This window comes from Perna viridis, chromosome 9 (genome assembly GCF_037379345.1).
Source record: "Perna viridis isolate PV_CMFRI_1.1 ecotype Kerala chromosome 9, ASM3737934v1, whole genome shotgun sequence".
NCBI lineage: Eukaryota > Metazoa > Mollusca > Bivalvia > Mytilida > Mytilidae > Perna > Perna viridis.
The window spans coordinates 29,106,985-29,134,661 of NC_142453.1; the positions used below are offsets into that span (position 1 = coordinate 29,106,985).

The 27,677-nt window shown below is 31.6% G+C and overlaps 2 protein-coding genes across 16 annotated transcripts in view; one reads left to right on the forward strand and one right to left on the reverse strand.

Annotated features, from left to right (window-relative positions):
* LOC148607667 (uncharacterized) overlaps positions 1 to 7,518 on the forward strand; it is a 79,186-nt gene extending 71,668 nt beyond the window's left edge. For 5 of the 8 annotated variants that reach the window (XM_088546905.1, XM_088546904.1, XM_088546903.1 and 2 more), the window contains 5 exons: positions 46 to 191; positions 1,397 to 1,424; positions 2,157 to 2,173; positions 3,485 to 3,721; positions 5,121 to 7,518. In XM_088546905.1, coding sequence (XP_088403031.1) covers positions 46 to 191; positions 1,397 to 1,424; positions 2,157 to 2,173; positions 3,485 to 3,721; positions 5,121 to 5,171 — 479 coding nt within the window. In that variant the 3' untranslated portion in view covers positions 5,172 to 7,518. Of the gene's footprint in view, positions 1 to 45; positions 192 to 1,396; positions 1,425 to 2,156; positions 2,174 to 3,484; positions 4,327 to 5,120 lie in introns of those variants that run through there. The other 3 variants (XR_015915474.1, XM_088546908.1, XM_088546910.1) reach the window with 3 other exon arrangements.
* The window catches only part of LOC148607670 (putative amine oxidase [copper-containing]), a 39,776-nt gene continuing 13,670 nt past the window's right edge, over positions 1,572 to 27,677 (reverse strand). For 2 of the 8 annotated variants that reach the window (XM_088546911.1, XM_088546914.1), the window contains one exon: positions 1,572 to 4,664. The gene's annotated coding sequence lies outside the window, so the exon portion shown is untranslated. Of the gene's footprint in view, positions 4,665 to 9,056; positions 9,198 to 14,342; positions 15,532 to 27,677 lie in introns of those variants that run through there. The other 6 variants (XM_088546917.1, XM_088546918.1, XM_088546916.1 and 3 more) reach the window with 5 other exon arrangements.

Here is a 27,677-nt window from a genome sequence, read left to right on the forward strand (position 1 = left end):
AGTGGCGTACTCATGTTTAATTTTATCATTTGTATACTTTTCAAGTTCCAAAAATGTTTCCGAGCCAAGTGCCTATGCAGACGCAGCAAAATATTCCAGGGAATCCTGTAGTACAGCAAGTGTCTCCGAGACATCCACAGCTTCATAAGGTTTTGTCACCAGATCAGGCGATTTTTGAAAGACAAAATCAGGTAGCTGCTGCCACGAAAGCCAAACGATATTTAAAATAATAGTTAACAACAAAAAGTAACAGAATTGATAAGTAAAATAAATGCATGCATCCTCAGATTTTACTAACATGTTGGAACAGTATCGACTCAACTGCGAAACGATTCCGACTTATTTATTTATTTTTACGTTTATCTTTTAGATCATGGATCATAAATCACTTCTCATCATTTCACAGTTGACAAATAAATAGCATTTTTGCATATATTTGCATATTTCTAATTATATTACTTGTATATTCTTATGAAGATAATTGTTTCAAGTGGATTATTTAGTTTGATTATTTTGATATGATATGGATGTCTACCTAAAGTATTATACTATATTTATGGCACGTGATACCAAGACTTTTCCATGTGTTCTTCCATGGTTTCTTACATGGAATATATCTTTAAGTTTTGTCGACACATTTTCATAAATGACGGTAGTGAATTCGTCCGAAAACAAGAAAAAAAATTCAAAAAATATACACTAAATCTAGATAAAGTGGGTTACTAATCAGATACTGTACAAATTTACAGTAGCAAACGCCTATTTATTCATGTGATTTTTATGACACATATATTTACGTTATTTTATTAAATATCAAATATGTAATTGAGTTATTGAAAATCATTTTGTCTCCTATGGACGAATACAGGTTGTGCAGAAAACAAGTATTACCAGTAGCAATTTGTTCTTTTTACTTATAATTGATGAAATAATGACACATGAGATAATTTCAAATTTCGATACAGTTGTTAAAATGCCATTTAGTAAGTCTTTGTAAGATCGTGAAACAGAATTATGACCACGTGACTTGAATTTCAATAAACAAGCCTTTACAGGTCACATAGTGTAAATCGAAACATTAATGACTGCGTCGGAAATTTCTTTCGATGATTACCAATCACGTATAAAAAAACACACATACACGCACTTACACTGTTTGTGCAATAAGAAAGCATATATTTTGCTTTTGTAATTTTTGTTAGTATGTTTTGTTGTTTTTCGCATACGCGTGTTATTATCATGTTCGTCCTACTGACACACTTTTTTACATATATTCTTCCGCTGACTTAACAGACATTATTTTACTTCGAGAAATAATGTCAACTCAATTATGTATTTTTTTTTTATTTCAAATTTAGTTCATAGTTTTATTTGTTTCATTTTATTATCATGACAGTTGTGGTGTGGACAATTTCGAGCGACGTGTATGTATATTTTGTGATGCATGAAGCAATATTTTTATTATGGTCTTTCGTTTGGTCTTGATACGAAGATAACTTGATTCCTTTACAATTCTGCACATCAGAACATTCGGTCAATACTATTCAATCATTAAAAACATAACAGATACAGGGTGTTGTATTTTTTAATCCCATCATTTGAATTTTGAACATTTTGCCTGATACCAATCTGTAAGTATTATGGAAATATAAATGAGATTAAACTTGTTGAAGAATTCAAATTTGTAATACAACTTTTATCTTGCAAAACAACGCATATTTCTCTAAATATGTTTCTTCGTTGTTTTTTATTCCTTCTGATTAACACAATGTGGTGTATCACGTGGAATTCTCAATTTTTTGGACGTCAGCCATATTAAATTTTAAAACTTAAAAAAACGAGAGATTTTGACGTTTATTTATATGATTTAAAGAAACAACTTGAAATATAAAAACGTTCACCACAAGCTCGTCAGAGTCTTGGAAACTAAGCTCATGTTTCTTGACTGAACATTCGATAGGCAACGCTCTGTTAATCTTTTGAATAGTTTATTTATTAGCAATGTATTATTAACAAATCAAATAAAAAAAGGAATAAATGACCATGAAATTGTTTAAGTATATATTCTATTCTTTTTGGCAATTCAACGTCAAAGCAAACAAATCAATACAACAAAATTTCATTAAATTCTCACCTTAAATTCATTAACATCATAGACAATGGCTGTTTTTATGTAAGTTGAAGAGAGCCTCATTAATCAGCCTTTATATGTAAATATATGTGGCAAGGCAACCTGCACGATAAAGAACATGCTAATACATCTACTGCTATTATTGGGATATGCTTTTGATTCGAAAACAGATCGTGTGGAAATCCTTAATATAGTATATGTGTATGCCAATATATGTATGTGATGCCGTAGATCTTGCATCCTCATTTTGTTGGACAGAAAATTAAAATATATTATACTCAATGTTAGCTCAACAGTTCGACAGTTTTGTCTTGAATTACGGTTTTCGCGTGTGAAGCGTAGATTTTCCATTAAATATTGCCTCAACATATCGTATTATAAAACACTAAAAGGAAAAAACTGTTTTGCATGCATGAAGTTGTTTCTAGCTGATTTTAATGAATAATAATATCTTCTTTTATAAAACAATAGCACTCAGTTTATACAAGAACGCAAAACTGTATTAACAATAATTAAAAAAATAATCGATATGATTCTGACCTACAATAAAATAACTATTAAAAATGAAATTTGTTAATTTTTATCATTATAATAAAGTTCAAAGATAGTTACAAAAAAATCCATACTGTTTTGTACTGAAATTTTAATATTTGGTAAAATGCCAGTAAAAGACAAACTTAAGGAATGAAATTATATTAGCGTTTTACATGAGAAATGCATTGATTCTCTGCTTAACCGTTCACGTGTCGCTTTTGATAGTATTACCTGTCATTCTTATTATTTACATTGGTTTTTATTACTCTCTACCTTCCTCTTAATTTTGATTTTGTTTTTTTAATTTACTAATTAAAATAATAATACACATTTCATTTATATATCCATGCAGGTTTCTGCATTGATTATGAATGTGTTTACCTACCTCGTATATCTGCAAAGGATCTGTATACTGTCTATACAGTTGAATGTCTGAAATCCATATCCCCATTTTCGAATTTTGTTGTGCAACTGCAGCACAAAACATGCTTAACTTCGTTGCTAAAAATCCATCTTAAAGATATTAGTGTTGTTTTGCAGGCTAAAATATATGCAGTTTATTGTGTTCAAAATGCAATTTTCCTCAAATGGCAATACATAAACGCATTGAAAATAATACTATATGGGTTTCCAATCACAAAGACATATATTGCATAAATTTTGTTACATCCGTGATATCGATATGCTAGGAGTACTTCTGCATGTCATTGCATAAACATTGTTGATAAAATGTTCCCAACATTGCTATTGATACCAGTCAAGCGACAAAAATGTAATTATACTAAATTCAATATTGTATATTCAATATTAATTCTTTAGGTTGTGCCACCGAATCCGCAGCCACATCACCACCAACATACTGTCAACCGAGAGCAACTAAATCACCGTGGTACAATATCTGGACACAATATTCAACAGCAAAACAAACAAGCAGTAGCTCCAGAGACTGGAGGAAAGGGCCAACATATCTTTGGTAACTGTATTCTCTGTGGAAAATTCAGCCTTTACCTTTGTTCAACTTGTCAAGATGTGTGGTACTGCTCCCAACAGTGTCAGGTAATTTTTGTCCGAATCTGGTAATAGTTTTTGAAAAGCCGAACAGGGCATACATGTATCAATGATGACAACTTCAAACTTAAATTAACGCATGTTTAGTTAGTTGCTGATAATTCAAACACTTATCTTCACATTCCACCTGCACCAATATTATAAAGTCGTAACTCCGATTATAAACATCTTGTTATATCCACCTTTCTACATCTAAAGAAAGCAAAGCATAAGGAAAAAGCACATTTCTATGAAATTAAGATAACATTTTTTTATTATTTATTTAGTATTTATTTCAATAAACGAGATTGGAGAGACATTCGACTTTGTAAATAATGGAACTAGACAGACTTTATTTATAGAACTTGGATTTGCACAGATTTATCAACTTTATCCATGATTGTTTATGGTTATAAATTGATAAGAATTGTTTCCATTTCATTAGAAAACGCTACATGTGTAAAACAATTCTGGATACCGGATTTCATAATTCATCCTCTAAACAGACAAAAGTCACAATTTTGTGCTTATGTAAATTGATGGTAAATAAGGTTTTTTTCTTAAATATATACACCAACAACCCAAGTCGTAATTTTCTAAAATAAATACAAAAATCATACACCGTCCCACCTTAAAAATAATTGTGAATTAAAAAAAATATTGTGTAATTCTCTACAAGTCAAATATAAAATCTGTCTGATCCCATTATTGGAAAGCATGAAGTGTCTCATTGTGATATTCCAAACGACTTCATTGTGATTTCATTTTGCCCACTTTCCTATGTTAAATGACGACTCGAAATCAAAGTTGAATTGCTTCCTTGTATATGCCTCTCTCTTTCAGTTGATGAAACTTATTTGTGAAGTGTGTTGGTTATAACATTTATTTGTTAAATGTTTCAGAACATCATGAATTTCTGTAATCATACAACATATTCTTCCCATCTGCCAACCTGTAAAAAAACCAATAATATTTGTAATACATTAAGTATGATAAAACTTTTTTTTAAATCATCAACATTTCACGAAGATGAACATATATAAATATAAGATAAACAAATCTTTAATGTTTCGTGTTGAATCAAACGAAAAGAGTGCATTAATTGGCGTAAACAAAGATCCTCATTCTGTAGTGTCTACTCTAGACAAGGCATCTTATGAGCAACTTGTCGGGTGTTTCTAAAAAAGCAGAAAACGCTTAGTCTACCGATGAACCTTGTTCATATTCATTGTTTTCGGGAAGTCCGTGTGGCTCATTCACTTTTTGTTTCTTTGTACGTCATATTTTGGTTAGTTCATTATCTTTGTTGTGTGTGCCTTTTTCCTGTCTAAGTTTCCTTGATTACTCTCATGTATTTTTTCCAAATTTGTTTCTAATGATATTTATGTTGTATTTTCTTCATTTGTAGCTAAAACACTGGACAACACACCAACATGAATGTAAATATGCAACAAAATAATAGTGTATAAATATTTTTAATAGAAGTGCGATGTGTGCCATGTTTCTTACATTACACTGATGTACAAAATTTATTGTATTTTATTTTGTTTTTCTGTAAATGACATTCCAGTTACGTAGGGACCCCGAAAATTTAGAATAAATAGAGATATTAAGGAGGTTGACCTAGGGTAAGGAACACAACTCTTAAAAATCATTGAAACGTTTGTATGCAGAATTTTACATCCATCATAAGTAAACATCTAATTAGCTTGGATTTGTTTTATTCTGCTTCAAACAAAAGCTTAAGAGGCTGTGGTGAAATTGAATATCATACAAACATATCACTGATTTCAAGAGTTATGTCCCTTACCCTAGGTTCACCTTCTTAATTGACTTTGCCTGTTCATGTTTTCCCATTTATTATGGTTTTCGACTTATGTTATTATTCCATATATTAAAATAGCATAATCAAAATCATGTTAAAACATTTTTTAATGATTTTAAGTTGAAAACTGACATTTCATGACTTGTCCAGGAAAGTTTGCGCGGTGCATCCATATTGCGTCGGAATATTTTCATGAAGTGTAAATAATAAGCTACTATGAAGCATTTTGCCATTTAAGTGTTCGTTGTTGAATAAACATTGAATATTTCATTCCATATTTCGTAAAAATATTGAGTAAATGTTTGCATTGTGAAAGACTTATATAGTTTATACATTTAAAAGTATTTGTGCAAATTGTGTTTGTATGTGTGCAAGGTGACATTATGTTTTTATGCAAAGAAAGCATGATATTTTCATACTTTTATACATATGTAGATTTTTTAACAAGGATGTACATTAAATTGTATTGTTTAGTCCCATAATTTAAAACCAAACATTTGAAATCCATTTTGTCATTACTTTTTCATACAAACGTAAATAGAAAGGGATAGCGGCAAGAAGATTTAATATTTAGGAGCTTTCCCTCATTCTTATTACTTCCTTTATTTATTTTTATTCTTTCATATTTACATTTTACTTCTAAACTACTCATGTTTACTTTAGACTAGCATCACCTATTCATCAGTTCGTTTTTAATCAAACGAAATACTGAAATAGTTTTAGTGACGTTCTGGATTGCAACGAAACGTTGTGGCGTCATATTGGCGTCACGCAAATTTATATTCGTCAGTATTCTTTAATCTTAGCATTAACACATTATGAAACACTAAACCAAAACTTCCATGTATAAAATGACTAAAAAGTGAATGTGGGTAATGTGTTCATGATTTGAGATATTTTAAGTTGAAAAAATTGCCAGCATGGGCATATTAGTTTTCAGCTCAATTTCCTCCGTGTAATAAACAGGGCTGTTTAAGTATTTGAGAAGTCGATATTAATTTATAAAATCATTCCTCATAATAACTCAGTTATATTAAAATACTGTTAACCGTAAAATATTTGCATCAGTTTTATTTTCGTTGATGAACATTACAATACAGTAGAGAAACAATCGAAAGTTTCATGTAAGACAGTGATAAATTGATCGCATAAATCGCAAAAATATTAAAGGCCCAAAATAAATCCGCGGTTTTCAGTATGATGAAGTATTTACTTGATCTAATAAAAAAAGGATTGATAGAAAAGAATCAGAGTGTAAACATTTTGCACCATTGTAAATTATATTATGACAAATGTGTGAGAGGGTTTTCTTTTCCGCTTAAGTTTCTGTACATTTTTCCATGTCATTATATTTTTGTCATCACTTAAATTTAGTGATTTTACTTTGTATTACGAGACAATTCTTAGAAAAGATAATACAAAAATGTTTCATGTCCTTATTAATCTTATAAAGATTCCAACATCCATTTATTCTAAGAAACCATTTTTCATAATCATTTCACATTGCATTACACTATAATATTTAAAGTTCATACAGATGAAAAGCATCCTTCATTTCGAAATTCATCCAAAGAATTTTGCTAGCTCTATAGCAGCGTCTACCGTTCCAAATTCACTCTAAACGCTGCAGCCAGTCTTTTAAGAAATTTCAAGAATCTTTAAAAGTCGTGTACAAGTGAATAATTTCATGCGACGTTATCCGATTGCCTAACGACATTGAATTTGAATTATGTTCGAGAATTTCAATAGACATGTCTGCAGCGGTTAGTAAGAGAAAAAACGAACAACCCACACCGCATGGGGCTTCAAAATGTTGGAGCCAAACAACATTCAAAACGTTATTTATTTCAAAGGGCATTACAAGTTCCAATGTGTTCGAAAAGATAAGGACATAATTCATTTATAGATTGGTACTGTTAAGGTTTTTTGTACAAATCATTTGATAATTATGAAAAAGAAAATAAATATTTGAATATTTTGAGTTTTTGTTTTTATATTGCATTCAAATGTGGTTTCAAATGGAACTAAAACAAGACTATCCACTATGCGTTTGCGCACAAAGGAAGTCAAATAAATGTCATCTCAAAGATATTTTAAAAGTATATGATAGTGATTGTCAATACGAAATGTGAATATGTCATGGAGAAATGGTCGATCAGGCGATGGGGGACGGCAATTTAAATGATAAATGGAATATTGCATATGTACTAACTTGTATTATTCATATACGTAGATTTGAATTTTATATAAATGTGAAATTTTATGCTTAAGAAACATTCAGAGTGTACATGTTACGTATATAATATGCTATTCGTTCGTGTAATCTGTTGTATATATGGTCCATTGGGGAACGGATTATGAGACATTATGATAGAGATTTTAGGATTTCGGTATTGTTATAATGGAAAATTATGTGAAAGGGAAAGTATTCCAAATGCAATATCTGTTTCATCTTATAATCAAATTTTGATTCGTGTACTGTGAATGTTTTCTTTTTACTTTGAGCCAAGATATGTGGAAAATCAATCATACATTTTTCCTTCAATGTGTGTGTCATTTTCATTCAAAACAATTCATGAAATTCCAATTTCCCATTTACATTGAAAAAAGGAAAGGTCAATACATCTAGTAAAAAATAGACTTCCATATCAAAAGTACGCAGGCAATAATATTCACATGACATTCATGCATCGAGCTTCACCCGATATTCACATGAACTTAACAAGGCACTATTTGCACATGCAATTACTAAACATGAATAATGAATTTATTATGGAAACTTCACAATATAAAAAATACGTGGAGGCTCTAATCATATGAAATTCATCACTCTTACGTGCTCAACTCCGGTGCAATTCATCACTCTTACGTGCTCAACTCCGGTGCAATTCATCACTCTTACGTGCTCAACTCAGGTGCAATTCATGCAAAATCGTGCGTGTAAAATAATATTGCTTGCGTTCGTATACTTTGATGAAAGATTTATTCCGTTAATCCGTTTATGGTAAATGGAGGATTCGTGTAGAAAAATTCACCTCAAGAAAATCACGAGAAGGCTCTTACAACATACTCAATTTTGCTCAATACAGATACCCAAAAGATACCTAAAAAGCATAACAATCCCATAAAAGGTAGGTGTTTTGCAATTTGGCATATGGAAACTTGAATTGTTGTAACGTTAATAGTGAGTCAAACAACTCATTGAATACGCTTATTTATTAATGATTAAAAATGTCGGTTAATTGGAAGTCATTTCGTTTCATTAGAAGTAGTCTGGATATACGGAAAACAAATTACAATATTTTACAGCTCTTGGATGGTATAAACTTCCTTGTTACACCAAATACAACCCCTATTCCCTATTTCCCATAATCCCCATCCTCATTCCACATTGAATCTCCATTGCATATTTCTTATCAAATATTAATATTATCAAATGAAAGTTTATATTTATAAATTCTTCATCATTTAAACTGAAATTTAAATTTAATTTTATATAGTGTTCACGTCAATAAATACTTTTAAAAGAAATTTCTCCATCCTCAGCATTCAAAATTCCCATCTGTCATCCCAAATACCAATTCCCAATCCCCAATATATACCATAGAATGGGACGTTTTCTCTATACTGAATAGTGTGGCCCAAACTGTGCATTGTACGCTAAAAAACGAAGTCACAGTAAGATATTTCAAATATATATTAAAATAAGCATTAAAGCAATTCAAATTGGTCCTGAATTATTGCACATGAAACTATTTAATTTCACAAATGTTTATTTTTTTATTTCTGATTTTTTAGTTTCTTTTCACTTCGACCTATTTGACGGGTAAGAATTTGAAATCGATAACTTAAACTATTGTTCGTTACATTTCGTTATATAATTAAGATAAATCTTTTGCAAAAAATAAATTTCAGCATTCTAGAAGAACCAAAATATACAGGTGTACATGTAAACTGTAGGAAGTGGATTATTGTTATCAAGAAGTAAATTTAAAAAGCGCTTTGGACGATTTTACATTAATCGTAGGAGTGAAATTAGGCTGTAAGATATGAGGGTATAACGTTACTATTGTCTTTAATGATGTCAAAACTTTATATTTTATGATCACATGTTAACTAGACCGCACATACAAGTACGTTTTTATGCAAATATATTACCTAAATAAATATCAAGAAATAATGCACTGATACTAAAATGAAGAAATTAAATTTGCCTGAAAATTATCAGTTCAATTAAAATGAATAATATCAAATAATGTGTTTTCTTTTTGTCGAAATGAATCTTTTGAAATAAATAATTCAACATCTTTTAATCACAAAAGAAATTCATGTCAAGGTAATTAACAAACAATAGTTCTAATTAACAGAAAAAAAAAGCAATTTATAAGAATTTCAAAAATATTTTTTTTATTTAATAATTACTAACAATAACTTTACAGCATCTGTTCTAAAAATATGGTCAACAATAATACAATATGTAAGGATCACATGGTAAATAGACCGCACATACAAGTACGTTTTTATGCATGTATATTACCTAAACAAATATCAAGAAATAATGCATTGATACTAACAGGAAGAAATTAAATTTACCTGAAAATTATCAGTTCAATTAAAATGAATAATGTCAAATAATATGTTTTCTTTTGTCGAAATGAATCGTTTGTAATAAATAATTCAACATCTTTTAATCACAAAAGAAATAAATGTCAAGGTAATTAACGAACAATAGTTCTAATTAACAGAAAAAAAATAAAAACTTATAAGAATTTCCAAAATAAATCTTTTTTTTATTTAATAATTAATAACAATCACTTTACAGAACCTGTTTTAAAAATATGGTCAACAATAAAACAATATGTAATGATTTAGACAAATCTTATTTTTATTTGTTTGATCGACACGACTATATCAGATCGAGACTAGGGTATTTGGAATACGTTAACTTTCATTTCCAATTATATTTCCTTACTAACGTGTATTTGTGGACCAATACAAATGATTGACAAAGCCATTGGAATATTTCCACTGATCGGTATCTACTGTAAGACTAAACAAAATCTCATCAGTGCTTTTCAAACCACAGCTCTTGCTTACCGTGAACTAGTATCTGATATATTCTGACTTTTTATCAAATATCTTATTGAATAAACACCAATGTTTTATATCTAATAAAAGCATTTTTTTTGTGTTTTTAGACAACACGTTATTATCTTCACACTACATTGACGTCACTTCCGTCTATCTGTTCAAAACTTAGTGAGGCGTCATTCTGTTTATCAGCGAAGTCATACTCGATTTGACGTTTAACTTAATACTGCAGATTTGTTTTGTGTCATGGAAGCAGCACAAGAAACAAAATATTAGACAGTAGGAAAAATACAAAAACAATAAGTTGCCGGTAATCAATCATCTCCTGTCATAATAGAGAACGATACTGCACTAAGTCAAATGCAACAGAAAAAAACATGCACACTCTATCCAATAGCCTTTTTAAGACTCAAAATTGGTAAATAATTGATTACTGGTATGAAATATGTGATAAGGAGATTAATGTCTGGCCTTTTTGCATATTGCCCTCGTTGTTAGGCCTCCATTCATATCGGCTGAATCCCTCCAGGCCTATATCAAGATATCGGTACGATAACAAGGGCAATATTTAAAAAGCAATGTATTAATTTATGATCATTGGACATGGGTTTGTAAATATGAGGTTTGTACGTGATATATATGTATTGCAGTGAATAAATTTAAAAAAAAATACTTTACTTGTAATTTATTCACTGTGTATCATTTTGTCAATTATTATTTAAAAGAGACTTCAGATTTATATTACCTTCTTCCCAAGAATTGATGAGTCTAATAAAATTTAAGGTGAATTGTTCAAGAAATGTGTATGAAGTTATGAGAGCTTATAGGTTTTACATATTTTCGCGAGGACCAGATATAGGGCAATGGAAGACCACCATGACATTTCTAGTTATCAACAAATTACCACCGTATCTTTCAGATGCATGCCTGGAAGTGCTTTTCACACTTCATGTACTTAATATATACAATGTATATTTTGAATCAGGCATCAGTACTCAAATAAATAGATTTTTAGTGAAGTTTTGATAGGATAATTATATACTATATGCATATTTTGTATCAATTATATGTAATCGAAGAGTAATCAAGAGAACCAAGATTCAGGACAAAGACAAGAAACACACAAAAAAGAATATTAATAAAAAAAACAAAATAACATCTACAAAACAACAAAAGTAAATGAGCAACCTGGACTCAAAGTCCAAGAACCGTTTTGGAAGAGACAAATTCAATTGTTTGCTGCATTTACTTCAAATTATTTGTTATTTAATGAAATTACAAATTTGATTTAAAAAATACTGTTGAATAATTACTTGTCGAAGGATACCAGTTTTCGTGGGTTTTCTAAACCACGAAATTTGGTTTCCTAATTTCCCATTTATTTGTACGCGCACAAATCTACGAATTTAAGAAACTACGAACTGATATTTTTTTTTTCCGAATCGAGGAAAACTGGTACTCATGAATAAAGGTACCTTACAATCTACAAAATTTTTTTCATGGCAAAGGAGCTTGCGGGATAATGGCAAATAACAAGAGATACCTTCGCTAATTATTTCTGGCACAAAATGTATACGGAACACAACAATGACTTTGCTTTAAATTTTCATTTTACAATTTGTGTTGTTAAAAAAAATATGTCAAACATACTTTTTTGAGAGATTTCAAACTGTTAAACAAAAAAAGATCTTGTATACAAACGTAAAAAGAAGTAGTTCGCTGTTACACACAGCTTTCATTCTTGTAATTTGGTGAGCATTCTCTGATTTCAATTTTTTTCTTTTAAGGTTATGCTTTATAACGATAACACTGCAAAATAGTTCATTACTATTCTCCCAAATTCAAGTTCATGAAATGGTTACACAGTTATTTTTTAATCCAGATATAAAAAAAACATGTTGTTTGCAATATAGAAATTGGATAACTGTAACTAAATATCTAAAACTAAAATCTTTGTTGAAGCGACATTCATTGATAATCTAATAAATGCAAAGATTGTTGACATTCACTAATATCAAAAGGTCAGTTATCGTCCTTTCAGAATAACAGAACGAAGTGTCATTCTCCTTTGGTAAAATGATTTATGGTTTATTTTCAGAACTTCAGATGAAACTTCTTGGACAGATAATTCCATCAAATACGTCTATTCTAAAGAAAATTTTCCAAACATATTTTTGTTCCATAGAAATGATGACCGTAATTTAAAATAAAAAGCCTCCTTTCAGTATAATAATATTGCCAGAACGGTATGTTTCTGACAGGCATGTTTCAGGTTTTCCAATTAAGCTAGAATCGTAAAACGACTTGTAATTAAATGTATGACTTTCGTCTAACTTACTTTAGTAAATTTCCTGGACATTCATACATTAACGAAAAAAGGTAAGATGCATATATCAAAGCGCCAACAACCCCACTGGGATGAAAATATCAGTCCAAGGCCATCGATTGGTCTTCAATGAACGAGGAGGAAACCATCATACCACAGGGCAGGCTGCAGCTTGCCCCAAAACATCATCATAGACAGGCACAGCGAAAGACTTACCCTTTATACTCAAGTAATATAAAAATCATCTACAGGTGATAACGAAACAAGACATACAAAGGCCAGAAATTCTTGACTTGGGAAAGACGCAATGAAATGCGTCGGGATTAAAGTACTTTAGCGTGATCACAACCCTCCTCTTTGAAATACGGCTACTATGGAAAAATATAACACAATTAAACACACATAAAAATCGGTTTATGAAGGTCTGAGTTCTTTGTTACAGCGGACATATAAATATCAATTACACAAATGTACAAACTAACGACTAGTAGCAGTTACTGACATACAAGCTCCAGACCAGTTTAAAACTATAAAAAAGTTATGTCCCCATCGTATGTTAAATTATTCCCAATTTGTCACATGCGAGGTTGAGAATCACGATACATCATAAGTTAAAGAATGACGACACAACCTATGTCATGCCAAAAATACTTTTAAATTTAATTTCTTTACTAAGACCCTATGAACTAATCAATGTAATACTACAAAATGCTACCCTTAACGGTATGACAACAATATCATAACTATATTTCTCAAGAATAAGCTCATTCAAACGTTTGGTTAACGTATTGGATGAGTGTTGAGCTTTCCTTGCTTTGTGTAAACTATTACCGTAAAGAAAAGGGTGATAGATACCTGCACGTTTAATTGTTCACAAGTACATTTGTATTTGAGAGCGAGTTGCTTGTATCGGTTGAAACATAGTGTGGATGTTTTAACGAACTTGTGATATTGAAAACTTTGATGTAGTAATGTCTCGGTTATAGAAAGATTTTTTTCACTTAAATACGAAATATTGACCAGACATGATAAACAGAAATACACAACAAAGAACATAAAGTAACTAAAATCATACATACAAAGTAACAATATCAAATGAGCAACTCGGACTCCACTAAAAACTGGGAGCATGGATCAGGTGCACCGATAGGGTAAGCGTCCTCTGCTTTTCTATGAACAAGTTTAAACGAGTTGCTCATAAAAAGTCAAGTCCGGAGTAGACAAACGAGGAAAGGAAAAAAAATACAATCCGTTGAATAAATCAGTTTTCGTGGTGCAGATGGATACACCATAACGATCCACGAGTTCATGATGACGACCACAAAACTTCTGTAGTGATGACTTCAATCTTGTAGCAACATAACCCTGTTCCAAAAGCCTAAAAAAGTGCAATGTACGTAGTTGTTATGTTTCTCGTTAGTAAAAGATGATGTAAAAGAATTCGAACAAATACTTCACATTCCGATTTATTAAATCACCTATGTGAATTGTTGTTTTATGAGATTATGTGTAGTGTATGAAGTATAAAGTTAATTCCACCATTTTCAAAAGCTTTGTTACAAAATAATTATAATCGGATTTTAATGGTATTGAGCGCACTGGTAAGGAAATATAGAATCTATGATAAGAGTTGATTATGGAATTTCTCACATCGAGTGAAATAAATTTTATAGCTTTGATCGCGAGGCTTGCCGAGCTATTCAAACTGTAAAATGTATTTCACGAGATGTAAGAAATTCATAATCAATAAGTTTTGAGTGTAGATTCTGTTTCTCTAATGCCCTAAAAACGTCAAAAATTCCCAAAAATGAAAAGCGCGCAAAATGTTATTATTCCGATTCGTAGGATACATGTTGACGTCACACATACGCAAACATTCCAAACAAAAGAAACCAGACGATTTCAAATGATTTTTCACTTAAAATCTTCCCGAGTCCCTTCAAAAGTCTTTTTTAAGGTAATAAAACACCAAAAATATCTCATTTAACTAAAATATAACTACAATGGCAATCGAGGCGATTCAAGATGGAGTCCAAGACAATCGATTTCTAAGCCAATCGAACTCTGAGAACAAAAAAATCACTAGTGATGAGAACGTTTTTTTCCACGCCGATCAAGTGGTATGAAAATTGAAGCAAAATTAGAGAAATATGCATATATTGCGTACTGCTGGTGGATATAAAAAAAGGATTATCTAAATATACAATGTTGATAAGAGAATGAAACAAGATTACAATAACACTGGATAAGGAAAAACAACATCACACAAAAACAGCATTTGCAATATGAACGTCAACAAAACAAAAACACGGGACAGCATCAGGTGCTACGGAAGGGTAAGAATGTCTTGCTCCGCCAAAAATGTTGATTTTTCAGATAAGCAGATCCAACTAGTAGCAAGTTCGACGTGTTGTCAGTCCTGTAAGATATGAACTCTAAGAGATCATCAGGTGTCATCCATGAGAAAAAAATATCGGACAATCACATTGTGATGACAATCGTAAACCGCATATAGTCATGGCATCAAAAGGATGAACAAACCCATAACTTAGAAGCTTATTTGACAGTATCCTCTTTCTGAAAAGAAAGTATGTGTACAAATGACAGGCTCAAAAGTAAGAGGACAACTACGAAATTAAACTCCGTATGCTTGAGGTGTTAATATATTGTCAATCATAAAGAAGAGGTTAAAATCATTACGTTTTTCAAAACGTTTCAATTTCAAATGTCATGTATCATGTCAGGTACATATGTTATGGTCTACGCATAAAGCAGCAGACGGTGTGTTCTTAAAGGGATAACGCATCTTAATAGAACTTCAATGTTTTGTGTAGAAACGGCTTTCACTTGCTATGTGGAAATGTGGGGTAGATTGAAGAAAATATAAAAGTTTGTATACTATCATAAAAGGACAGCTAAAATGGCAACAACGCGTTTATTACATTTTTCTCCCCATATATAAAGATATGATATTTTGTGTCAATTATATAATGACATCTCAACATCTCTGGGGTAACATATAATTCTTTTAAGTTTCCATGACAGAGAATTGTGCTACATCATTGTTTCCGAATGAAAATGAAGTGAAAAGGTAATCAAGGGAACCAAGGCCACAGCAGTAATCAAAAGAATGTAATCCAGGGACAAAGACCAGAAATGGAAAACAGACATACAAAACAAAGAACATAAAGTAACTAAATCATACATACAAAGTAACAAAAGTAAATGAGCAACTCGGACTCCACTAAAAACTTGAAGCATGGACCAGGTGCACCGGTAGGGTAAGCGTCCTCTGCTTTTCTAGAAACACCCGCCGAGTTGCTCATAAAAAGTCATGTCCGGGGTAGACAAACGAGGGAAGGAAAACTATGACCCGTTGAATAAATCAGTTTTCATGGTGCTGATGGATACACCATAACGATCCACGAGTTATGGATAAATGGAATTTAATTTTTTTTTAGAGCAAATATTTCAAACCCTTAATTAAAACATGACTGTAACGTCTCTGAACAGTCATGTGTTTCTTTCAATAGCATGATAAACATAGTAAGTTCATTCTTTAATTAATTCCGTTAGTCATAAAAAGAAGTAATAAAAATATGTCGTTAATGACAACGAATAGTCCATTATGTCATCAAGGTCCTTGTCTACAATAGGATGGGGCCTATAGCATTAACGTTTTACAGTACAATCCATATTTATAATGCGTAGTTTACACATTTAACAAATTATTCTACTATTTTGTCGGTTTCAAATAACACAATTATCTGCATTTCAATCATTTAAAAAAGTTAAAAGCTGTCCTAGGTATGCCCTTCCTGTATTTATTGCGAGTAACGCAATTCCCTTAAAACGTAATTTAGTCTGTATTAAAAAGTATAAATTCGGTCAACTATTTCAACAAACATTATCATATCCTGTTTATAATAACGTGATAATTGACAGTCGGTGAACCCCAGTTGTGGTTTATATTCACATGTTTTAAATTATTTGGATACCGTCCAAAACCGATATCGGGTGATATGTAACAAACCATGACTCATTCCGCGTGACTAGTAAATGTATAGTTTGTTTCATTCTTCTTTAACAAAAAAAATATAAGATAATTTAAATTAAAGAAAAATCTGAATGAAAATATCAAAGGAAGTGTTTGTAAATTGAACCGTTAGAAGATTGCACGTATAGCGTTATGTTCAATGACCTAATGGCCGTTAAAACAGTAGTTTAAACTCGTTTCTTTCAGTATCATAGATATTGTTACTATGCAAATATTCTATATTTCAATACATACTTCAACTATAACAACCAACTTTATTCAATTGTGCACTGATGAGGAAATAATATATATTAAATATTCTCTATAATTTGGTCATTTTATGTACTTCTTAAAGGCTAAATATATAGCGATATCACATCATGGATTAGGGTTTTGATATGAACTAGTGATACAGAAAAAATGCTGTTGTGATTCTGTGTTTTGTAAACGTGACGTAATTTCGATAAAACATTATTAGAAAGCGACGTTTTGAAGTGTCTGACGTTGTTCTCACGTTACATTTGGAGACGTCATAGACGGACAATCGCTAAAATTTCCGCCAAGGAAAACTCGTTTTATTTAATATTGCTAAATATCAACTCGCGTTATTCAATTTAACATCATAACAGGCTCACCGAGACTCATTTACTATGATGCTGAAAATAAATAACTTGATTTGATATTTTGCAATATTCATTTTTCACGAATTATGAAACCTATAATTACATACCAAAATCTGTTTCACATACTGCTTCAAATCTCAGAGTCTCAGGTTGCCATTGCATGTGAAACACGTTTTGACATGTCATGGTTATATCATTTATTTTCTATATGGTTCAAGTGTACATATGTTCCAAGAAAGCATGAAATAAGGGGTATTCAATATAGGTCTAGGTGTGTGACAAATGATATATGTATGGTGTACGATATAGGGTTTAAACGGTATTTTCCAAAAAAAAAAAAAATGTATTTTTTAATCTAAATTATGTAGTTAATTTCCCAATCCGTTACCTTAACTATCCTAATCCTATTATTGTGTACTTTTTTCATCGGGTTTGCCTGGTGTACGTATATCGCCACCATTTTCATTTACAATAGTATGATATAGGGTATGCAATACAAGGTATACTTTAAATGCCAAAATTTGAACAACATACTGTATCAACCAAAGACTCCTATATCAACCAAAGGACCACCGACTCGCCGGTTGATATAGATCGAGGGTTGATACAGCATGTGATAAGATTTTGACATGTAATGTTCAGTATACGTTGTATATTTTAACTATATTTAGTGTGTTCCAAGCATGGAAGATATAGGGTATGTGATATAGGGTAAACGATAAAGGGTTTAAACAATCACGTATAATGCAAATGCGGAAATATGCTATAGATTGGTCTTGTATTAAATAAAAACTGTAATTTTAAACACATAACTGTTTCAGATATCTCAGATATCTTACACTTTCTTGTGCAAATTAGTCTCTGATTGTCAAGTCCCCATGAGGTAGTGATATAATACATAGCAAATCAAAACGTTCATTGCCATGGAGGCTAATTCACAGGATAATTTCATTTTATACAGGTATAAAATGAAATATTTAGAAATTAGAATATTATTAATATGTTTAGTTTTGAAGACTTCCGCTGTTGGCGCTGTTAGATAAATGACGTAACTACACTACTGTATAGCAAAATGGTGGCCATATTCATGTTCAAGGAAAACTCGATGAAAGAAGTACACAACCAATGTGTGGTATAGGTAATGGGTTCGGAAATGGATTATATTATAATTGATTTAAGTACCAGTTCATATAAAATTCGGACACCGCCAATGGTAAAGTTGTTCTTCGTGTAGAAACGCCCACCAAAGAAATAATTTTGGGGTCTTCATATGCTATATTTTCACGAAACAACAATTCTTTCTGTATTCAGATCTGTACTTTTGAGAAAAACATGCCTTTATCTCGCAATGAAATCACCAAATCAAACAAAATCAAGAAAGTAATTCTTGCAGAATGCCAATTTCATGTACAATCTATATAATTTTTATCTCAAAAGCGCAACACCCAAATCGGTGAAACATGGTTCAAGAAAACCCTCCATTGTGAAAGAGTAAAATGACTTCTTGCACTATCAGAATCAAGGAAACAAAACAAGATTTTCCATATCAGTTTGGTATATTGAGTTATAATTTCAATGAAATGCACTGAAAAAGAACAATTCAAGGGCAGATAATTCAGTAAAAAATCACATATTTCTAACATTATCTACATTTTTTTTTTACTCTGGTTACTTTTATTATTTGACGACGATGGCATATGAAAGGTCCATACTCCCAGTTTTTAGTGGAGTCCGAGTTGCTCATTTGCTTTTGTTACTTTGTATGTATGATTGTTGTTACTTCATGTTCTTTATTGTATATGTCTGTTTTCCATGTCTGGTCTTTGTCCAAGGATTGCATTCTTTTGATTACCGCTATAACCTTGGTTCCCTTGATTACTCTTACGAAAGTCAAAAGTGCGTACGTATTTTTTTTCAAATTAAACCTCATATATTCATTTGTTTCAGACGTCGTCGATGTTTCGCAAATTTTAGTACTTTGCTTTACCTTTCTCACAAATACTTTTATAGCAAATTATGATACTTCATGAAAACAAGATCATCAATTCAGAGCTCTCGGGTCTAGATTTTTTTTCAACCAAAGGACAAATATGGATTTTCAACTCCATCGTAACAACAGATGTACTAATTAAATCGTCAGGACCAGAAATAGAGAAAGTAATTCGAGTACTTCTAGTAAAATATGACAGATTGTAGAGTCAAATTATCTCGTTTACTTTTCTTTGTCTTGTTTTTAAGTTTCCCTTTTTTGTTTCGTTTTCGTTTTTATTTTATTTTATTTTATTTTATTTTATTATTTTATTTATTTACTTATTTATTTATCTGTTTATTTTTGGGAGAGGGTTTGTTCTTTGACTTACGCTATTTGAATGCATTTTACATATTGTAATATTTATCATAATACATGTATGCTTAAGCAAAATTCTTTGTAAATCGTGTGTAATTTCATATTTAGTTCACATTTTTGCACGCACTCTAATAGCATGTGATCAATTTCTAGCTGAAATAGAAATAATTGTCATCCATGAGCAATGACAATCATTTTTATTTCTTTATTTTGACCTTCAGAGGAAGATACCTTCACACAACGAGAAACTTGATCATAATGAAATCTATTTAGTCCTATGCAAATACATTCCAGTAGTCACTGTGCATGTAGATATATTATTATAGCGCATACATTGTGCTATAATGTGTTAAGCTTTAAGTGTGAAACGTTAGTATAAAAGAGCCTGAATTGCTCACCTGAAGAATTGAAAATATTCAGTCATATTATTTAGAACAAAACGTTCATCCAGAATAGCCCTCTATACTTATATCGATCCTGCTACCCAGCTGAGCCATTCGAGCAACACAAAAATAGTGTCATTTGTAAAGAGCATTACGGTCAACAGGGGCGTAGCTAGGCCTGTTTTAGTTGTACGCAAAATTACGGCGAGGGGTCGGGGGGAGGGGGTCGCTCAAGGCCCCCCAGGGAGTCCGGCAAGGCAAAGCCCTGAGGGAAACTCCTGAATTTTAACGATTTTGGAGCCAGTTTTTCAGAGCCTATACTACGTTCATGGTATGCATATGTGATAAATAACCTTTATTTCATGTTTAAAATGTGTGTTTTTATTTTTGTTACTTTTTCCGAAAGTACGCAATTGCGTATTTGCGTATAGGCAGCTACGCCTGTGGTCAACGTCCCTATAAAGTTCAGAGGTACTAGCGACAATTTCACAAAAAAAAATTGTATGTATGAAATTGATCGTAAGTTAAGACGTCGTAATGTCATGTTTTTTTTTTTTTTTTTTTTTTTTTTTTTGGTCACATAAATACTTATGCTCAAATTTACACATACGACTTTTTTGTGAAATTGGCACCAGCTGATCTTTCAAAAATGAAAAATGATGAAAACATCGAAACAAAGAAAGAGAAACGTCAGAAAACAATAACTCCAAAGAGGATCGACTGATTTTCACGAAAATATATCCATGGTTACAGTATATCACATCATGGTAAGTACTTTTTTGCTGTAAGAATTGGTTGTAGAAATATATGCAAAATATTGCTTTTCCCACCCCTTCAGCCTGCTTTTAGTTACAGCCTTCCTGTTTGTCAACAAAACAAAAATCCACAAATCAATCCTAAGCAAAATACCCTAACAAATATCCATACCACGAAATGTTCCCATTGGTCTGACAACCAAAAAAAAAACACCTAAAAAAATTTATTTTAGGGTCCATAACACCATATAAAGCCTTTTGATTAATCTAAAAATTCTGACTGATGATAGGTAATTACCTCTTTATGATGATACATTAACCACTTTAAGCTAACTTATATACTTTGCAGGTTAATAACCGAAAAATGCAAATAAATTGTAAAAATAACATATAAAGGGGGTATAACTCTTAAATGGGTCGAAAGATTTACTTGAAATTTGCAGGGAAGGTGTATATTATCGGACCGAGTAGTCTAAGAAGTCTTACTTTTCGACAAATCGAAACTCCCCACATCGATTCAAGGCAGAATTCCCTTAGGACATTCATATTATGACTGGTTCTTACTGGTAAGAGGATAACAACCGACTTCAAGTGAAAGCAGTAGCTCTTCTGGACCTTTGGGCCAGATGCAATTATTTTGCGGTCGTGTACACATATATATGAAATATAAGAAAAGCAGTGTCGAACAAAATCAAACCGACGGCTTTCATACAGAAATGTAACCTTTAACTTCTAACATTCTAACTTGATACAGCTTTGAATATGGATGTGATTCAATCTGACAACTTCGGATAAAACTTTGACCATATCCGATGTAGCCTCTTTAACAATAACAAAGATAAAAATCTATCTGATTTTTCATTTGGTTGCAAGGCACCGTGTTAATTATAATGTACAATATCAAAGATATCCAAACCTTTCAACAAAGTTTTTAACTTAATATCAGCATACAATGCTTAGCATGGCGCAATCGATACGACCGCAGGAGCTGAATTCTGAACAATTGGGGCAAGTATGGACACACCATTCAAATATGATACAACTTTGAAATTCGATTTCGATTAGACTTTTAACACAGCACAAATATTTGACCTGAAACAAAGTGGTCCTTATTCCTAAATAGTTCCAGTCAAAACCTCTAAATAATCCCAACCTTCATCAACACTTTCAAATCTTTATTCCAGTCTTCCATTAGTTCTACGGCACGTTTTGTTAAATGTGTGAGATCATTCACGTTTACTCAAGTTATTATCTGGACATAAGGCAAACGCTTATTTAGTCCCCTTTTGGGTCACTAGTTAAAAAAATGTATAAACCTTAACCCCCAAAATCAATCCAAGTCTTCCTCTAGTGAAATGGCACATTTATATACAATGTCATAAAAAGCAATTTAGTAATAGTCAAGTAATTGTGCGTCCAAATCCCTAAAATTAATACAAGACTGTCTATTGTGGTGTGGATATTGTAAAACAATATCACAAACGTTCTTATGTTTCTCAATGGAGTTATACAGTGAAAGTCTATGAAATGATTGTTTTCTATCCTTTTTTAACCATTAGTTCCAAAATGATCGGGACAATAACCCAAACAAAACTTTTACCAATGTCCTTTTGTAGTTTACAACCTTTATAATATATTTCAACCCACTAATATTCAAATTAACACAAGAAAATCAAGTGTTTGCGGAAAACGGCATGGATGACGATGACAAAGACAGACCCATACCTTTATACTACTGCAAATACTTTGCGGTCGTATAAAAGCCTGTTTCCAGCCCATTTTGATCCTTAACTGTAAACTGACTAAAATTTATTTCCAGATTTTTCTTTGTGAAATGGCAACTTGTGATACAATTGCCAAGAGATCTATTTTTTATATCAAAGTTATTGTCCAGACATAAAAAAAAAATGCTTGTTTCTGGCTCCTTGTCCGCACCTAATTACAAATCGGTTCATACCACATTTTATAGATATCCATACAGTAATACACAAATAATTATTCGTAAAACCTAAGACGACAATGACAACATCACTACAGTAAAACCAAACACAAAAGACGTCCATGACATCACTATAGTAAAACCAAAGATGTCAATGACAACATCACTATAGTAAAACCAAAGGCCAAGACGTCAATGACAACATCACTATAGTAAAACCAAAGGCCAAGACGTCAGTGACAACATCACTAGAGTAAAACAAAACGCCATGTAAACTGGTCTGATAAAAAATTGTTGGATCAGATTACAATTAGCCTGGGTAAACTGTAACAAAAAGATCTACGTTTATCCTTAAAAGATATTTCGCTATAACATCGCTTGCTAGACAAGTACGTTCACCGTTGATACAAGCGATAATTTCTTTTCATGAAAAAGTGTGTGTTGCTCACATGCATGATGTCCATATATCAGTCGTGCATTTCTAGAAACTTCTGCATATTCAAATGGTGCATAACTCCTACACAATCTGTGGAATCAAAACTTCTTGGTTATATATATGCATAATTGCATATTATATCCTTTTTCCTTTTAATAGCGAGCGCCGCAAAGCGGTGTGAGCTCTACCGTTATTACGTGTACTTTCTAAATTTCCCTTAAGGTTCCCCAATATACTAACGAAAAAAAAGTAATGTCCCGGAAGTGACTGTCCTTACGGAGAAAACTCATCATTTCCTTCAATCAAACAAATAAAAAAATATTGGTAAAGATCACGCTTCAGTAAAAATAGATTCACCTTCTCTGATAGTTTTCAAGTCTTTTCTAATTTGTTTTACTTTTTTAAAGAAGTGAATGTTATGTTTATAAAAAAATCGGAAAACACGTGGATGTACGTACGTGTATCCGCTGTTCCACTGCTGCTATTGTCAAGAACCTAACCCGCCTCGGAAAAACATAACTCCGATTATAATATCAAAATCGAAGCATAGCTTTTCTAAGGTAGGAAAGGCAATCATTTTCTTGTTTGGACTTTACAGCTGTCGTCTGAATTTTGTTTACGTCACATGATCCCACTATCCGTGGAGAACTGTGATATTTCCGGTATCTGTACAGATTGATCTGACAGGCCAAAACTGATATGGATGTTGCTAGAGATGCCCTTAAGGATAAAAAATGTAAAGTATTGCGAAGTGCTATGAAGTTATTGACCATTTGTAGAGCGAGGGAATAGTGGGGTATGGGATTGGAATTTTGGGGAAAAAATTTTTCAAGTTATTCATTTATTGAAAAAAAAACTCCCCAATTAATTAACAAGACAGATTTTCAAATAGAAATATTGATCTTGCTTGCTGGTTAAATATAAACAAAAATATTGCACTTGCGAAGCTAAAATTTTCATTCGGGTCGACCCCCTCTTTGTAATGTCCATTATTATTTTTACGAGTCTCGCAGAGACGGAACATGTATGATAGTGCTCACGGCACTCGCTGATTTAGGCAATGCCTTCACCCATATTACCTATTAATTTTGTAAAAAATCTGTTCAATAAGTTTAGAGGAGTTGAAATAAATTGACGGAGATACGGATAGATGTATTGACGGTTTGACTTATATACTTCGTTGAGTGCGGTATAAGTACCTATAAAAGAAAACATGTTGTTTTGTGTTTTTAATTATGACTTCGCTGCTGTTCATATAATGCTCGTCCTAGTCGGCTAACCAGACATGAGTTATCATAAATCAAAATGTTATTTATATCGAAAACAGACTTGAGTCGTTCCATATTTCTTTAATATGAATTGTTCTCTCTTTGTGTATAAGATAATATTAACTCAACGGCGTGTCCATTTATACTAACACAGATGTTGCTTATTTCAATTAACTGTGATATGTGAACAGATGTGCGTGCGTATACATATCATTTGTATTGGATTAAAAATACTAATCATATATATTGCAAATTTCGATATGATGTACACTTATTTCAAGGAGTAACAACTCAACAGTAGCATTAAAATCAAAGATATATAAAATATAAATCCAAACTTTATTATATACAAGAAGTACTCAAAACAAAAACTATAGGAATAAAAATCCATCACCAAGATGTTCTACCATTTATAGTACAAGGAATGAAGCTTAGGTGCTTTTGTACAAAATTTACCTGGAACTTTGTAATACAAATCATGTATTGCAAATTTCAATATGCTGTACACGTGTTTCAAACTTAAGAATTGTGCCTAATTATACATCAGAATGTTAAACTATATAGGTTTGTTTTCATTTAAACCAAATTACTATTCAACAAACCCAGTTAACTTCAATTTCAAAGTATGGACTTTTTTAAAATCACATACAAGTTTGAAAATGATAATTAAGAGGTACACCGACAATGTGTCAAAGTATTTTACTGTTAAGACGTGTAATTTATGAAAACAAATAGGGCTTCAATGTCCAAAGGAACAATGTCCTGTGTTATTTTGGCTCGTTCTACTTATGATATCTTATTTATCTTTACACAAGAGTGTATTGCAAATATAGGTGACCTAATTGTAAACTTTGAACGACATTTCGTTTTGGCCAGATCTTTTGTACAACTCCTTCTAAAGTTTTAGGAGGACTAAGTTTAGGAAATATCAAACGCAGGAACAAAGAAAATTTTGTGCAAGTCCTTTCCATAGCAGTAGTCCATGGGGACAATGTTGCCTAAAAAGTGGTTTATTATTCAGACTGAGACTGTAAAATTGTGCGAAATAGTAGATGGTCAGAAACATTTCTTTTTCAATTGTCAAAATAATGATGTTTTTTAATCTAATGTATGATAAATGCTATAATTTTCACCAGCTTGACTCTTCCAATAAACTAATTGGATAATGAATGTATTACCTAACATATTGTTGATTATATAAACAATAAAACAATCGTTGGAGTCGCGTAGATATATGTAACGTCCATATTGGTCAAATACAAACATGTTTGTAGTCTTTTATCAGTCATAATTACTTAACATACGTTGTAATTTGTTTCGATTATATATTGTATTTTCTGTTTGTTTGCTTAACAAGCAAAAAGTTTATTTTACAATAAAGTTATATAATATATAGACCATCTGAGTATTAACCGCAGTTAAATGGTCTCATCAACCATGAAAACAATATGAATATACTGCTATAATATCAAAAAGTCTTAACAAAACAACAAAAATGTGCATTTGAGGTGCTACTAGAAGTCGAATATTCGTGTTTAATCATTTTGGGTAGTCAGACATGATGGTTATTCGAAAGAATCGCGGATGTATATAAAACGCCTTCCACATAACCACAAAAATATGTTTCCTATTTTTAAAATAGGGAAAAAAATAAAAACTGTACTCAAAAACATACATGTAGCTGATCATCTGTTTCGTAACAAAAATGGTCTCTGAGACTTTTCAACTCCTACAATCACAGCTTTTAAAGTTTTTCCAAAAAATTCCTTTAAATTATTAACTTCAAATCGTTAACAAATAGAAGCCGCAATGTGTATTCACAAAAGAAATTCATAATCATAAAATAATTCATAGTACACTTCTATTTAAATGCGAACCGATTAAATTGGGTAATATAATCCAATTTTAAACTTTTATCAAGATGCACATAACTTTCAAATCAATAATCAAGACCATATAAAAAATCAAAAAAATAAAAGACATAAAAGTAGGATTAATAACAGACAGTTTAACCGTTTTACGATAACTGTAGTTAAATATAAGTTGTCTACTGGGTTATTCCAATAAGAAAGGTATTTGACTGCAAAACAACGTAGGAATCTGTCAATACAATAAAAAGGTTATCATTTTAAACCTACTTGTCTAGTTTTAGTAGTTATGTGTATCGGTCTAATAATATTGTGTACTACCTTGGTGACAAATTGTTATTGATATGGCTTTATCTTTTTAAACAAAAGGTAGGCACATATAATGACACACGCGATAACGTCAATGACGCACCAGATAACCTTCATGGCTTTATCTCAAAAACGCCTTACGCTTTTAAAGTCATGCAAAGGTAAGTATCGGTCATTGTAAGAGACGGACAAGAGTTGATAAATGGCGAGAAAAAAATACACCATTTCATACCTCGCCACACGAAGAAGTGAGTTATTGTGTAATACCCTGCGAAAAGTTGTGTGTCTGGCCGTCCGTCAGTACAATACAACGGAAGCAGTTTACCAACAGCTCATATGTATAGAAACCAGTTTTGTCATTACTAACAGTAAAATGAGAGACAATTTATAACAAATCCAGTGAATATGCACGACTTAAGGGGTAAATACAAAATGTAACGCTATTTAAAGACAAAAAGTCTTACATTACTGAAATTCCGACACTGATTACTGACGAAATGTTCCGTTTTGCAAAAAAAAAAAGAAATAAAAAAGAAATAAAACACCGAGCAAACAATTCTAATTTGATCTTCATACGCTGTATGTTTATATAACTACAATCCTTTCTGCAGACAGGTCTGTATTTTAGAGAAAACCACAAATTCGTTTATCACTTAATTCAACCAAATCAAGAACGATGACACTTGCAAATAAAAAGAAATATCATCCAAGACTTAGACAGATTATGTTGTCTGTTTTTGAACTTGTAGGATTTGACAT